Source organism: Melopsittacus undulatus, chromosome 6, assembly GCF_012275295.1.
Source record: "Melopsittacus undulatus isolate bMelUnd1 chromosome 6, bMelUnd1.mat.Z, whole genome shotgun sequence".
Classification (NCBI taxonomy): Eukaryota; Metazoa; Chordata; class Aves; order Psittaciformes; family Psittaculidae; genus Melopsittacus; species Melopsittacus undulatus.
In genome coordinates this window covers 85201370-85215643 of record NC_047532.1, presented here as the reverse complement: position 1 = coordinate 85215643, position 14274 = coordinate 85201370, and the positions used below count along the sequence as shown (strand labels likewise).

General features: G+C 40.2%; 1 protein-coding gene across 1 annotated transcript; it reads left to right on the top strand.

Moving 5' to 3' along the window:
* Positions 1 to 4113: 4113 nt before the first annotated feature.
* TMEM185A (transmembrane protein 185A) lies at positions 4114 to 13138 on the top strand. The gene is made up of 7 exons (XM_005146865.3): positions 4114 to 4284; positions 6519 to 6695; positions 8031 to 8238; positions 8877 to 8960; positions 9893 to 10069; positions 10393 to 10516; positions 12056 to 13138. The coding sequence occupies exons 1-7, from the start codon at positions 4247 to 4249 to the stop codon at positions 12298 to 12300; spliced, it is 1053 nt and encodes a 350-aa protein (XP_005146922.1). The 5' UTR covers positions 4114 to 4246; the 3' UTR covers positions 12301 to 13138.
* The last annotated feature ends 1136 nt before the right edge of the window (positions 13139 to 14274 follow it).

Genomic DNA, 14274 nt, shown 5'->3' with positions numbered 1-14274 from the left:
TGATTCACAAGGCCATAATGCAGATCTGCAGGTACCCATGAGTAACACTGTTTCATGTGCTGAAAATGAAGTACCCCATTAGCATGCCAGATATGACCCCAGTACGCAGCAAGCACTGCAGCAGGCTTTCTGGTCCACCAAAAGAAGAATTGTTGAGAGCCACATTTCCACAAAAATCTCTCTCCCAATTCAATATGTATCAGATTAAGATGCAGTCGACAGTGTATTAAGGAATTGCTTCTACCCTGAGTATGACTGCAGGATGGAATAGCCTGTGTCTGGTTACTAAAATAATGATTCTACACTAAATTCTTTTGTCTATTATCAGTCAATCTGTTTATTCTGTGAATAGTGTTAACAGTAAGACCTACAGTAAAATCAACAGATATTCAAATGGCCATTTTCAAATCAGGAGATTTGTTTTTGTAAGCAACTTGATGTACTGTCATAGACCATGAAAGGTGATCTTAGAAACAGTTCATGGCTATGCTGTCAGCCACATAAGTCAATTATTACTGAACTGCTGTCCTCCCTTTAAATGTTACAGTATTCCAGCCATCTAACAGTGACATTTTGAGACGCCTGTAAAGCAAACAGGACACGTGAATTACAAGGAATGTCAGAAAGAAGTCGAGGCTGACTGTCAACAGAAAAGCAAGCCTGACAAATTAGAAAGCTGATGCAGGTTTTGTTTCCTTCACTTAACTTTGGCCAGTCAAGATAGGGAACCTCCTGGTTGATGTTTTGTAAGCAGAATAAGCATACAAACAGATGGCTTATGGAAGCAGTAATAACTGTGACTATAAAACAGACACTGTATATTACTTTCTGATCTAATCTGTAGAACTAAATACATGGAATGAAAACAAAATATCTGTTTGGTCTCCAACATAAATTAATTCAGAGGATTCAGTTCAATTCCTAGGGTTCAAGTCCCAACCAGCAGTAGACAGGAAGTCTTAACAGTAAGCAGACAACTTGACACTTTTAGCACAGCCCTGTATTCCTGTCCCCACCCTTAAATTGCCATATAATTTAAACTCAAGAGAAATCTTAGTCTTTAAGCTCAGACAACTTGGTTTTCTTCATCACCAAGTTCTCCTCAACATCGCCCTCACAAGTGCAGTATCTAGCCACAACATAGAATCATAGAATAATTAGGGTTGGAAAGGACCTTAAGACTTCCAATCCCAGTCCTGCCTCCAAAGCCCTTCTTTCCACCACCTTTTGTGTACCTGCTGTGTCCCCTCTGCAGAGCACACCTTTGCTACTTGCAGGAAGAACAAGGTATTTTATAGGCAGAAGAATAGCACCCAATGTGTCTGTCAGATCCAACAGCAGCTGCTAAGCAGCCAGGTCTTCACTTTTCCTCCAGAGAAGAGAAGGGGGAAAAGTCGACTGTCTTATAGGGGTTAATTTTGCTTTATATGTTGTGGGGGGGGGAAATCAGCTAAAGTGAGTGGACTTTTTCTCAGTTGTGGAACCTTTAGATTGGGTCCAAGACCAAAGAGACGTTTCCTTCCTGTCTAGTTTCCTCATTTTTAGTTTTAGTTTAATCTCTATCATGTTTCCTCTAACTAAGCATTTCTTTCCTAGCTCTTATCCCTTGTAGAACTATTTAGCTGCCTGGGCAGTCAGCCAAACATTGTAACTGCAGAAGAAATCTTTTTTGATTTACTCCTACAGACCTTCATGAATATTCTTAAAAATGGCATGTTGCTTTATTAGCCTTCAGAATTATTAACAGTTCTCAAGATAATTCCTTGTTAATATTATCTTGACTTTGCTTTATGATTGCATCTGGCTGAGGATAATGCTTACAGGTAGTCTTGTCTAGTAGCTTCTTTATGTGTTGCAGTAGATATATTTTATCTTGGATAAATCCATTAGGGCATAATTGTTCTCTTTTCCAAACTAGTAAGGCTCAACTTCTGAAAAAAACAGAATGAAAACCAAGGTTCTAGTTTCCATTTTTTAAAGCCTGGTAATTCTTTGGTTCCCTAGATGCTTGTGTACTGCCCTGCACAGGTCTTATCATATAGACACTTTCCATCTTACCAGTCACTGGAGACTGCATCATCCCTCCTTTCCCTTCCATTATGTTTTCATGCTTCTCCCTCATCCTGATTTCTTCCCAGCCTCCTCATACACTCTCACCACTGCCATTACTTGTGCTGGCATGTCCTTGTTTTCTTGTAGCCATTGACATACCCTTCCTTGCCTTATCAGTTGAATATGTTGTGCAGAAAGCTCATGGAGTGGAAGTCTGTCATCCATTTGTGCTGTTGCAAATGGAGTTAAAATTGTATCTACAATTTGCCAGTGAGCATCTTCAGATGAATCACATATTTGAGTAGATCTGTATTAGCTAATGAATACTTTCAAGAGCTGCAAGTAGCTATGGCATTTAATAAATCGCATTGCATGTAAGCCTAGCTTCTCAGCTGGTATAAATTACAGTACTGTTAGCACTGGATAAAGATTTGGACCATTAACTTTTCCATTGGTTTTTCATCTCTCTGCAGAAGGTATAGCTTACGGTATTACCAGTCATTTATTAGTATCTCACTTGCAATACGATCTTGATTAATGAGAGCTATGCGGATTCAGATAATCTATCTTGATTTAGTCATCATATAGTCTGTCCTGATCTATGTAATTTCATAACCCTTTGTCCTGGATTCAGCTGTAGCACTTGCTTTTCTCCTTCCCACTAGCTGGTGCAGTGCTGTGTTTTGAACTTCAGCCTGAGAACAATGCTGATAACACACTGATGTTTTAGTTGTGCTAAGTAACTCTTACTCTGATCAAGGACTTTTCAGTCTCATGCTCTGCCAGTGAGGAGGGGCACAGGAAATCAGGAGGAAGCAGAGACAGGACACCTGACCCAAACTAGCCAAAGGTGTATTCCATACTACAGCACGTCATGCCCAGTACATAAACTGGGGGGAGTTACCTGGAAGGCTCAGATAGTTGCTTGGGTAGGGCTGGGTATCAGGGGCTGGGTGGCAAGCAATTGTATTGTGTGTCACTTCTGGTTATTGTTTTCCTTTTCCCCTTTCAGTTTCATATTCTCTCCCCTTGTTATTTCCCTTATCATTATTATTATTGGTGGTAGCAGTAGTGGTTTTGTATTATATCTTAGTTACTGGACTGTTCTTGTCTCAACCCATCATTATCTCTACCATCTAGACAGAGCAAAGCCCACATTGGGTAGCATACCTAAATCTAAAAACAATGATTCTGTCTCCCTGTGCTAGTTCTTACTTTCCCTGGTATTCTCCCTTCCAGAAGCATTTGTTAATGTAAGATTAACTTGTTGAATCCAATGATAGCCAGACATCACTATCATTAATGGGAAGATCCCTAAAGAGGCACTCGTGAGGTGTCCAAATAACACGTGAGCTGACGCTATGAACACGACAACTGCCACATCACAAATCGTTGCAGAAATTAAGTGACAGAATCAAACTCTGCCTCCAGATGCTCTGGGCTTGGCTTCACTAATAGTCTGAAGCAGACTGATGAAGATTTTTATTAACACATACAATTCAGGATAAACTTACTAAAGAGTGAGATAAAACACAACTGAACAAGTAACAAATACGATATTTAAGCAGATTATCTAAACTCATATTTTTCCAACACCCAAACTCAGTGTTTGACTCCTGACACGCAGTAACTCAGAAGGCAATAGCACAACCTGGAGTAAGCACTGCTGCTGTGACTGGGCTTGGAAGAAGAGGTTGTTCCTTCCTGTCTCTGCAGCAAGCCTCTTGACACAGCCTGAACGTTGCACACCCCGGCTGGCTACGGCACGAAGCAAGCACCAATTTAGCCTACAAAGGAACTGAGTGGAAACCCCATTCTTCACCATGCATCTGACATACTGTATGCTGTACTTTCGAAGGGCTTATTTCCAATAAAGGCCTCAGAATTGCTCCAGGCCGTCAAAGCTCCGCAGCTGTCAAGGCCCAGCACTTCCGCCTCGCCTAGGCCGCATGCGCAGGAGCCGCCTGCGCTGCCGGGAGAGAGGACGCCAGATCCACGGCAGAGGTACTGGGCCGCGGGACTGGCGGCGGTGCGCATGCGCGGGGGCTGCCCGGTTCCGGCGGGGCGGAGCAGGGCTGGAACGGCGGCGAGGCCAGGCCAGGCCAGCCTAGGGTGGGCTCGGCTCCGGTGGCCGCGTCCGAGCCATGCACGCCTGGTAGAGCGCGGCGGAGCAGGGGGGGAGAGCTGAGCCGCAATGAACTTGCGTGGCTTGTTCCAGGACTTCAACCCCAGGTGAGGGCGGCCCAAGGCTTAACGGGCGGCCTGGGGCCGCGCTGCCCCTTCGGGGGCCGTTCGGCCGCTGGTCCGCACGGTGCAGGCCGGTCCTCGGCCGTGTCCACGCAGCTCCGTGTACCGGCAGCGGGGGGGCGGAGGCTCCGGTTCCCGGCGCCGGTAGCGGGACGTGCCCGGAAGTGGGGGCCGGGATGAGGGATGGGGGAAGTACGGCCGAAGGGGCTGACTCTGCACCTTCCCTGTCCAGGCCGAGCCGAGTAGTGCGGCGGGTTGCCTGGGGAGGAAGCCGGCTTCGTCAGTGTTAACTCGGTTCAGCGGTTCGGGGCTGCACTCTAGCACAGGCTGCAGTATCTGGTAAAGGCTCGGGTTTTGGAGGTATTGCCTTTAACCTCCCTAATCTAGCCTCGGAGAACTGCAGAGGGTGAGCCTTCATGCTGGACCCAAAATAAACAGGGTGATAGTTGCTACAGTTTTGCTGCCTTCTGTCTTGCCAAGCAAATGCAGAAACACATAATGCTGAAACGAGCTGAGAGAATTAGTTTAACTTTACTGGGCTTGCCATTACTAGGTATTGCAGAAGTAAAGGCTGCAAGTAACTTGTGCAGTCAATACTGAGAGTTCTGGGGAAAATCTTGGTTGTGAAAGAGGCCTCGTGTGATTGCCACTGCAGAAAGCTGTGTTCAGTCGGTTGTTCGGACAAACAGAAAGGTAACCAGTGCTTCAGGAAATGCATTGTTGCGGAGAGGTTGAAATAAACAGTTTAAGTATGTGTGATTGGAAGTAATGGAAGAGTAGGTACGTAAGTTCCAGAAGGTCATAAAGTTTTGGTATTGCAAAGTAATGCTTGCAACTTTTTGGGGTGCCATCTAAATCTGAACATTGCGTTTGTGCAGATAACTTCAACTTGAATATTGTGATGTTTACTGGACCTCTTGGGGAGCAGCAGCATTTCACCACATGGCACTTTACTGTTCTTTTTATTGAGCAGCAAGGGAAAGTACAAATTACACAAATGCTGGATGCTGGAAAAGCATGGGTAGCCTGGGAAGCTGAGGGACCTCTCTGTTAATGCGAGGAGTGACACTTGTTTCATATCCTTCTGTCCCAAGGTAGCTTCACCAAGCATGTGAGGAGATGCTGACACAATACAACTGCTTTTTCATATTAAGAAACAGCTGAGGCACTTGTTCTGAGACTGAGCAGCTGAATATCTGATGGAGGCAGTGCTGAACTGATAAATGTTTGCTTATTTGATGAGAGTGAAACTGAGCAGTTTGAGTTGTGCTGTAGAAGGCTGGTATCCCCATGTGTTGCTGCTTTACTCTGTAGCAAGTATTTACTCTGTTCCTTAGGTTATCCATGTTTTCAAATACATCCAATTACTTGATTGAAATGGTTGAAACAAAATCATGTGTTTTCTAAAGCAGCCTGTGAGCCTCTGGTGAATGGGTGGGTGGCTCTTTCCCTTCCTGTAGTGTGAGGAAATCATGTACTATGTAATCATTGTGTCTGATTTTTGGTGGTACAAGCAGTTGCTATGCCACTGCTTTCAACTGTTCCAAATGCATTAATTTGTTCTTAGGTTGACTAGATTATAAAATATACCAATGTAACTATTTGAAATGTGTAATTACTATCTTTATTATTCTAGTTAAACTACACGCTACCATCACTAACTGTTAAAAGCTTAACCTGTTTTGTTTTTTTTCCTATTATGTTGTTTTTAACTATAAAAATAATCAAAAAAAAGGATCTCTGAAGTCTGCCTTATTACAATACATAAGTTTCTAATTTTTAGTTTAAAGTAGTGTGGCAAAAATGACATAAATTATGTAACTTGATTTTGAACATCAAAACTGTCTGGTTTAATTTGTATGAAAGAAAACATTTTCTAAGAACACGTACAACTGGTATTAGTTCTGAGCTCCTGTCTGGATCGTCGTGAGAGAGAACTGTTTATAGATCTCCATTCATTAAGTTTGTCATGCAAGAATGCTTTTCATGTGTTCTCTTGAAGCATTGGTTTTATAAGTGAAAGAGATGTCATATGCTGTATTTATGATTAAATATTTGACTCTTCAGAACAGATTTGATTCTTTGCAAGAAGTTTGATGTGTGTTTTCTATTAGGAAATACCCTGATCATATTTCAGCTGTGACTGGTTTTCTACAAAGTTGGTATGAAGTTGCTGCCTTAATGTCTGACTCTGGGATTTTTGTTTGTCTGTTTAACAGCAAATTTCTTATTTATGCCTGCTTGCTGCTCTTCTCTGTGTTGCTGTCTCTACGCCTGGATGACAAAATTCAGTGGAGTTACTGGGCTGTATTTGCTCCAATATGGCTGTGGAAGTTAATGGTGATTGTTGGGGCCTCAGTGGGAACAGGAGTATGGGCCCGAAACCCACAGTATCGGTAAGTCAAGGATATCTGTTTTGCAAAAGGTTCTCTGTACACAATCAGATTCATCAGTAGTTCTTTTAACAGCGTGAACTATACCATCCAGAGGGTTGCTATGTAAAATAATGGTAACCTATAGCGTATGCAGTTTTATGCAGCAACAGATGGCTTAATCCTAGTTGCAACATTTCATCACAAGCTTCAGCAATACTGTTTTTGAGAAGCTACAGCTTCTCATGGAGTGTCTTTTTGCACTGATCTGTTAGAATGTTGGGAATTCCTTGCTTTAGTATAAGCCATATAGAAATAGGTATCTTCATATGCACTAGGAATATGCTATATTTAATTGGATTAATTTTTAAATCACTTTCTTTAAATGTACAATAGCCTGAAAGAGGTTTTTGTGTTGGATTTTTTTCTCCTTTGTGAGAATGTAAGGATGAAGCTTCAGTGATTCTTGAATATGCTGTGAACACTGAGAATGTTTACAGACTTTATTTGCAGTTTTAGAATAAATATTGAAGTAGTTCAATGCACTACAAAGAGGTTTGTGGCAACCAATTCTGTAAATTCCTTTTCATTTTGGTCAAAGTTGTATAACAGTGATACTTTAATTGTCAGTCTAATGTAGGATAACTTTCACACCCTTAAATATATCAATGTTCATTCTTTTGGTAATCTGAGTAGGGTGTGAATTTGAACATGCTGGGGAAAATAAAAACTACGTAAAGTACAATAAGTTCAGTCCTCTTTTCTATCTACAGTGAATATTAAATGAAAAACTTTGTGCATGGGTCCTATTCTGACATACTATATTGTGCGATTCAGGTCTTGTTAACCCCTTCTGCTTGTGTGGGAAAAATGCGTAGTTCCTCTGTGTGTGTTAGTTTACTTTTTAGTGACAGATGACATTCTGTTGCAGTATGCTGATTTTGATGAAGAAGGAAATTCTGGGGAGAGATGTTGACTCAATAAAAGCTGGTGCAGGAACCAAACAGATAATTTTAGACTAAATTTATTTCCCAACAGCCTTTATGGTGTCTGAGTGTTTATGTAGTAGCAAAGAAATCCTGTTTTTAATGCAGAGCTATGGAATACGTAGAACTGTAAAAATCCCACTGTCTGCTTTGAGGAAAATCCTTTAACTGTGCAGCTTTATGAACAAGAAATCCTGTGGGGTCATCAGGAGTTTAGTTTAATAGCAGCTGTTTAAGTATATTTGTGCATTTATTAAAAACAAGTATTAATATCTGAAATGTAACAATTGTAAATTAGTGTCTTGGGATGCTTGCAGGATCATATGCTTTCTTACTAACAAGTAAACTGAAAGGTTTGTTATCCTCTCTTTAGAGCAGAAGGAGAAACCTGTGTGGAGTTCAAAGCAATGTTAATTGCAGTTGGCATCCATCTGCTACTGCTGATGTTTGAAGTTCTGGTGTGTGACCGGATCGAAAGAGGAACCCATTTCTGGCTTTTGGTCTTCATGCCATTATTCTTTGTATCTCCAGTGTCAGTTGCAGCTTGTGTGTGGGGATTCCGACATGACAGGTCTCTGGAGGTAATGCTTTGTTTGTTGCTATAGAGTCATGGACTGGTTTGCCTTGGAAGGGACCTTAAAGCTCACCCAGTTCCAACCCCCTGCCATGAGCAGGGACACCTTCCACTAGAGCAGGTTATTCAAAGCCCCATCCAACCTGGACTTTTATGTGTAGAATTTATGGCAATGCAAGACTGTATGAATTTTGTAGCAGTTCATCTCTCAGTAAAGCGTGAGATGGATGACTGCATCAGTTGAATTGTTTGCACTGACCTGCGAACATGAGTGAAAAGCCAGGGTCAGCAATACTGGTTTTCTCATCTCTTCTAGTTTGTTTTTTCTTGGGGTTTTTTTTGTTTGTTTGTGTGGTTTTGTTTTGGTTGGTTTTGTTTGGTTTTTTTTTTTTAATTTTTTTAAATTGTGAGCCTAGCAACTCCCAAGGATTTTTAAATCCCAGGAAGGTTTTACCTCAGGAGACATCTGCCTCTGCAGTTACCCTGTTGCAATCACAGCCTCCCAAATTTAGGGATGCTTAGTCATATGTAATGCAAATGCATGTTCCATATTACAGTGATAAACATGAAGTCAGAAAAATAGTTAGATTCTTTGTTATCTTGGAAATGGCTTTATCATGCTAAAGGTTAACTTTTTTTTTCTAGCTGGAAATCTTGTGTTCAGTCAATATTCTACAGTTCATATTCATTGCACTGAGACTAGATGAGATCATCAGATGGCCATGGCTTGTATGTAACAAGTGTTTTCTTCTTATCCTTGTTTAAATGCTGAATTTCATAAAGATACCTGCTGTAGGGAACAGTTAATGTATGCTCATGGTCCATGATCATATTCTTGCTGGCCTAACAATCCTTCACTGAATGTTTGGCATTTCATTCAGTGGCTGTTCCTGGGGTATTTCATACTTTGAGGGAGAGTGACATGCCGTTAGCTGCAATTAATTGCTGATCAGTTGTTTAAAGGGAAATCCTAACCAAAAGTTTCCAGTGGGAACACTAAAATAGTGATGGAAATGATTGGTGGGTTAGAGAATGTGCTGGTAAATATGGTGTGATAAATAACTAGTTTTATTTCCTCTGTCACCATGCCTGTAAATCCACTAACTGTGCAAGTGGTCTCTGTCAAAACTGCTGAGATTTTATGTCCTAAGTAGCTTTAGAATACAGAAATGCTGTTCCTGTGCCTGCATTTTTGTAAGCTACCACAGAACTGGTAATCTGGCATGATTGTGACTGTCCTTTTTATTTTGCAAAAAACTAGGGAAAGGATCTAATTTAGAAACTGTTTCAATAAGGTGTCCTGTGTAGAGAATACTTGCTAAAATAATTTTTGAGTACTGTGATTTAAGATGGACTCATTTCTTATTAAATAAGAAGTCTTATTAAAGTTGAATTACATTGACTCAATTTTAAGTTGTTGCAGCTTGATGGGGTTTACAAAGCTGAGGAACCCCAGAGAGCAATGTGGCTTATAGCAGTGAACATGATTTGTGAAGCTTTTCTGTGAGAGATTTTATTAATTAAAGAGCATTACACTTAAATTCCTATTTCTTGTTTACACTTAGTATGCAGACTTGCTTAATTTAAAAGAATCCCACACCTAAAACAAATCTAATGTGTTGCTTTCAGGGGGAAAAGCAGTTGATTTCTTTTTCTTTCAGGTTGTTTGTGTTCCACTATGGATCTTGATGTCCTTTCTATGTCTAGTAGTGCTCTATTACATTGTATGGTCTGTTCTATTCTTGCGCTCTATGGATGTGATTGCTGAGCAAAGGAGGACACACATAACCATGGCTGTCAGCTGGATGACAATTGTAGTGCCCCTGCTCACATTTGAGGTAGGGAAGAGCATAATGAGTTTGCATCTTGTTCTTTTTAGAATGAGTGATAATGTTGCTCTGCCTCTACTTGAAGTAACTGAGAACAGTTTTGGAACAAAATATTAACAGCAAATATGAAAGAAAACAAAGAATTCCATGTTTCTTCCAAGTTTTTTGAGCAGAATATGCATCACAGTGAAACTGTAACTACATGTTTTTGTGGAGGCCATTTTTCTTCACAGATGTGTGAAGTTAAAGATTAGAGATCTGTGTATGTTTTAGGAAGCTTGAAAGTGGGTATTGCAATTAAACTGACATTGTATAATTTCTTTGTTGTTTAGATCTTACTAGTACACAGACTGGATGGGCACAATTCCTTTTCTTTTATACCCATATTTGTTCCTCTCTGGCTTTCACTGATAACTTTAATGGCAACAACATTTGGACAAAAGGGAGGAAATCACTGTAAGTATTTAAAAATCATGGAAACAGATTGAAACTCGAGGCTTACTTTTCTTAAGATTTTTATTAACTTAAAGGGTTTTTTTAATGTATATTCTCTCATGGAATAACTGTATTTGTTACTCTGGTTTCCAGGCGAATGTAAAAAGTTTTCAGGTTTTATAGTGCCTCTTGCTTTTATTTTCCTGATTCCTGTAAACATAACTTATGCTCAGATTCAACCTGAAGTCTCAGTGGGATTTTAATTATGACTCAGCCTTTTATCCTTTCTTATTTCCATGGGTTTCAGTCTCACAGGACATGACTGGATAACTGTGCTCTGGGCTCTGAAAAGTCGTGTTGCATGTACCATTTTTAATTAGCATTTGGCCTAGTATTCTGAACCAATCTTTTCTCTTTGGCCAAACAATGCTCTGTGCTGCTCAGTTGTAACTTCAGTTGCCTGTGTGGCCAGTGTAGATTTATAGGCTTTTATTCCCATCACAGCTCACACTGCTGAAAGAAGTGTTTGCACTTTCAGCCATCTAATGTTACTGAACCAGTGCAGATGCTCTTCAGACCAACTTTCCCCATCCACATTGCAGTTCATATTCCTTGTTGATAAGGCAATAAAATTTGTTAGGATTTTAAGAGTTGAAAGGAACCAGCTGTGATATTACATAAACTTATTTCAGTTTTGGTCTGATTGTGAAATATACTGAGAATTTCTTTGGTCATGACTAATCTCCATACATTTAGTTTAATAAGACTGTTCACCTCAAGTGGGCCTCAGAAGACTTGCATAAAATGCTAAATAAAATACATCAGTTGGCCATGAAGAATAATCTCTGCTAAAAGATGGGTTATGTGCTCTCTTCCGTGGCAAATGCTTTTTGTTCGGTGTGAAAGATCTGACTTGGGGAGGCTGTGCCTTCCAGCACTTCCCTTTGGTATTGGTTACTAGAGGAGTGTCACCTACTGAACTACAAGTACCACTTACTTAGATACTCTTTCCAAGTCTTTGCATATCGCAGAACCCGTAACAAACACAGAATGTGTACTAGTTTATAATCTAGCACAGGTAATGCCAAGGATGTATGTAGTACTCTTGGCATCCCATTATAGTTGGCTAACAACAAAAATATTTGTGGAATACCGAATACATATATTTACCACTGTCTGCCTATAACCTATATGTATCAAAGTTGACATGGATGTCTTCCTATGTGGCACCAATTGCTTTGGTTAAGATGCCAATTTTTTGTGAACTGACACTGCTTAATGGTTGAAATGAAAGGATTCTTGCTGTAATTTATACATACAGATGCATATAGAGAGACATGCATGCACATACATGCAGAGGGATGCAAATGTATGTATACATTCTGTATGTCTACCTATGTGTGTGTAATGTGAACTATTATAAGTAACACACTGCTAAGCAGCACTAACAAATTTTATATTGCTTATGCAAGTAGTTAAGAGAACTGAAACAAGATTGGATATTCTGCCCACTTACCCTGTTCTGCAGTGTGAAACAATTTCATTTCTTTATTTATTTAGGGTGGTTTGGAATTCGCAAAGACTTCTGCCAGTTCCTGCTTGAAATATTCCCATTCTTACGAGAATATGGAAATATTTCTTATGATCTTCATCATGAAGACAGTGAGGAAACAGAAGAAACACCACTACCTGAACCACCAAAAATTGCACCCATGTTTCGAAAAAAGACTGGGGTGGTCATCACACAAAGCCCAGGGAAATATGTCATTCCACCTCCCAAGTTAAACATCGACATGCCAGATTAAGACGATGGAAGCATAGTGAACTTGAACTGGGAATCAACAGACAAATGTATTTCATCTCATGCCTTGTCCCGATTACTTTAAAATAGGTATTGCTGAATCAGCACTTGAATTACAGAGTCGGAGATCCTGAAGATAATCTGAGTTTTTCCAGAGATACATGGTGGTATCATATGTGCACCTTCCTGATGGGCTGGTTGCACAGTTGCCTGTATAGTATTTATATGAACATTTTAGCTGTGTAATATATTGTTTAAAAGTCTTGTTGTGTACAGTATAAGTATTATCTAAAAGTATTTTTTTAAAAACCCTGTATGAAATGCCTATGATATTTGACACGTCTTTTAGGTCCTAAATATACACTTAATTTCCATGTCTGTTTTAAATGCTTTGGGTATGCCTTAGTACAGTACCTCTTTACTACTTCTGTTCAGCCACAATCATTGTCTTAACCAGAGAGGCACAGGAGTGTTGCATTTCTCAGGCAAAACTGGAAAGCTTTTTTAGGAAGGAAGCAGAATGGACAGCAGCTTCCATGATGGTTTCATGTTAGCTATGTGAATTTTCATGTATTTCAACTTTTGCACTGGCTTAGGAGTTAAATGCTGCTTTTGTTGCTTTTCCAGTTTCATGTTTTAATTCTTGTTGAGCAGTGCCTATACCATTTTCCCATAAGACTGCTTGTTAATAAGCTGCCCCCTCTTGCATTGTGCATGCAGTCTATGATGGAAACATTAGTTGTAAGTTTTACAGATGTTGGTTAGCTGGTATAAATACCATAGCTTGCTCTTCATTACCAACTTTGTGTTGGAGTCAGTGATTAAACTTTTCAAGATAGGAACTTGTTGGTGTTGGTATAGTATTTTTCTTGTTTCAAGAAAGCCTTTGACCAATTCATGCTTTAAAGAAAGTCTTTGGAACCTACACTGCAGTATCTTATAAAAACAGATGTCTGATATTCCCATATCCTTGCAGCTGCTCTATGTGTTTAGGTGAATCCACAGTTTAGGTACCTTAAATACCATGGATAGAGTTTCCTTAGTGTCTGCATGGCAGTGAGGCGACAGCAAAGAGTGTATGGACCTTTCTACATGTGTGAAAGGTGCTTTTGTGGTTTAATGCCAGTCAGCAGCTAAGTACCATGCAGCTGCTCATTCAGACCCTGCACCATCCTAGTCCCTGGTGGGATAATGAGAACTGGGAAAAAGTGAAATCCATGCATTGAAATAAGAGTTTAGTAGTTGAAATAAAGTAAGACATTATAATAATTATACTGAAAAGAGAGATAACAAAACGAGAGGGGAAAAAACATAAGTGATGCCCAGTACAACTGCTCACCACCCAGGGGTAGCTGCTACTCTGTGCCAAGGCCACCTCAGACACGAACTCCACCATAGCACCGTGGCCTGACTTGCACTTGTGGCAATGGCTCTGGGCCCTAACCTGGGACAAGCAAGGTAACTCCCACAGTTCTTCAGAGGCTGCATAGTTCAAGGGAATAGGGTCTCTTACGTGTTCCAATAAACTATCCAAATACAAAGCCTCTGCCAGTTGTCCTGTCCTTATACCTGTGCCTGGCCTTTGAAAAACTTAAGTGCTGAAACTAGTGACTTCTATTTGTTTGTCTCTACAGTATCTATATATTTATACAGAAAATACAAGTATTTTCCATCTTAAATGAGAGAAAGTAATAATAGCTTAATTTGATTTTGTACAGGTACCTTGTAATGAAGAGTTTCCTACAGAGGCTGTCAGGTCACAGACCTGAGCCTGCAGGCTGCTTCCCCCATCATACATACACATAATATTCCTGTATAAGGAAAATCTGGTCTTTAAGGTAAGGTCAGGAGTGGGCTGTCAGACAGATGTATTAAAAAAGGCAGCCTGCTTTCAAGCACCATTTTTCTGGAGGGTCTTACGAACTCTTCCTCATATACAGAGATACATATATAATATGGTTGTATTTACATTTTAAAT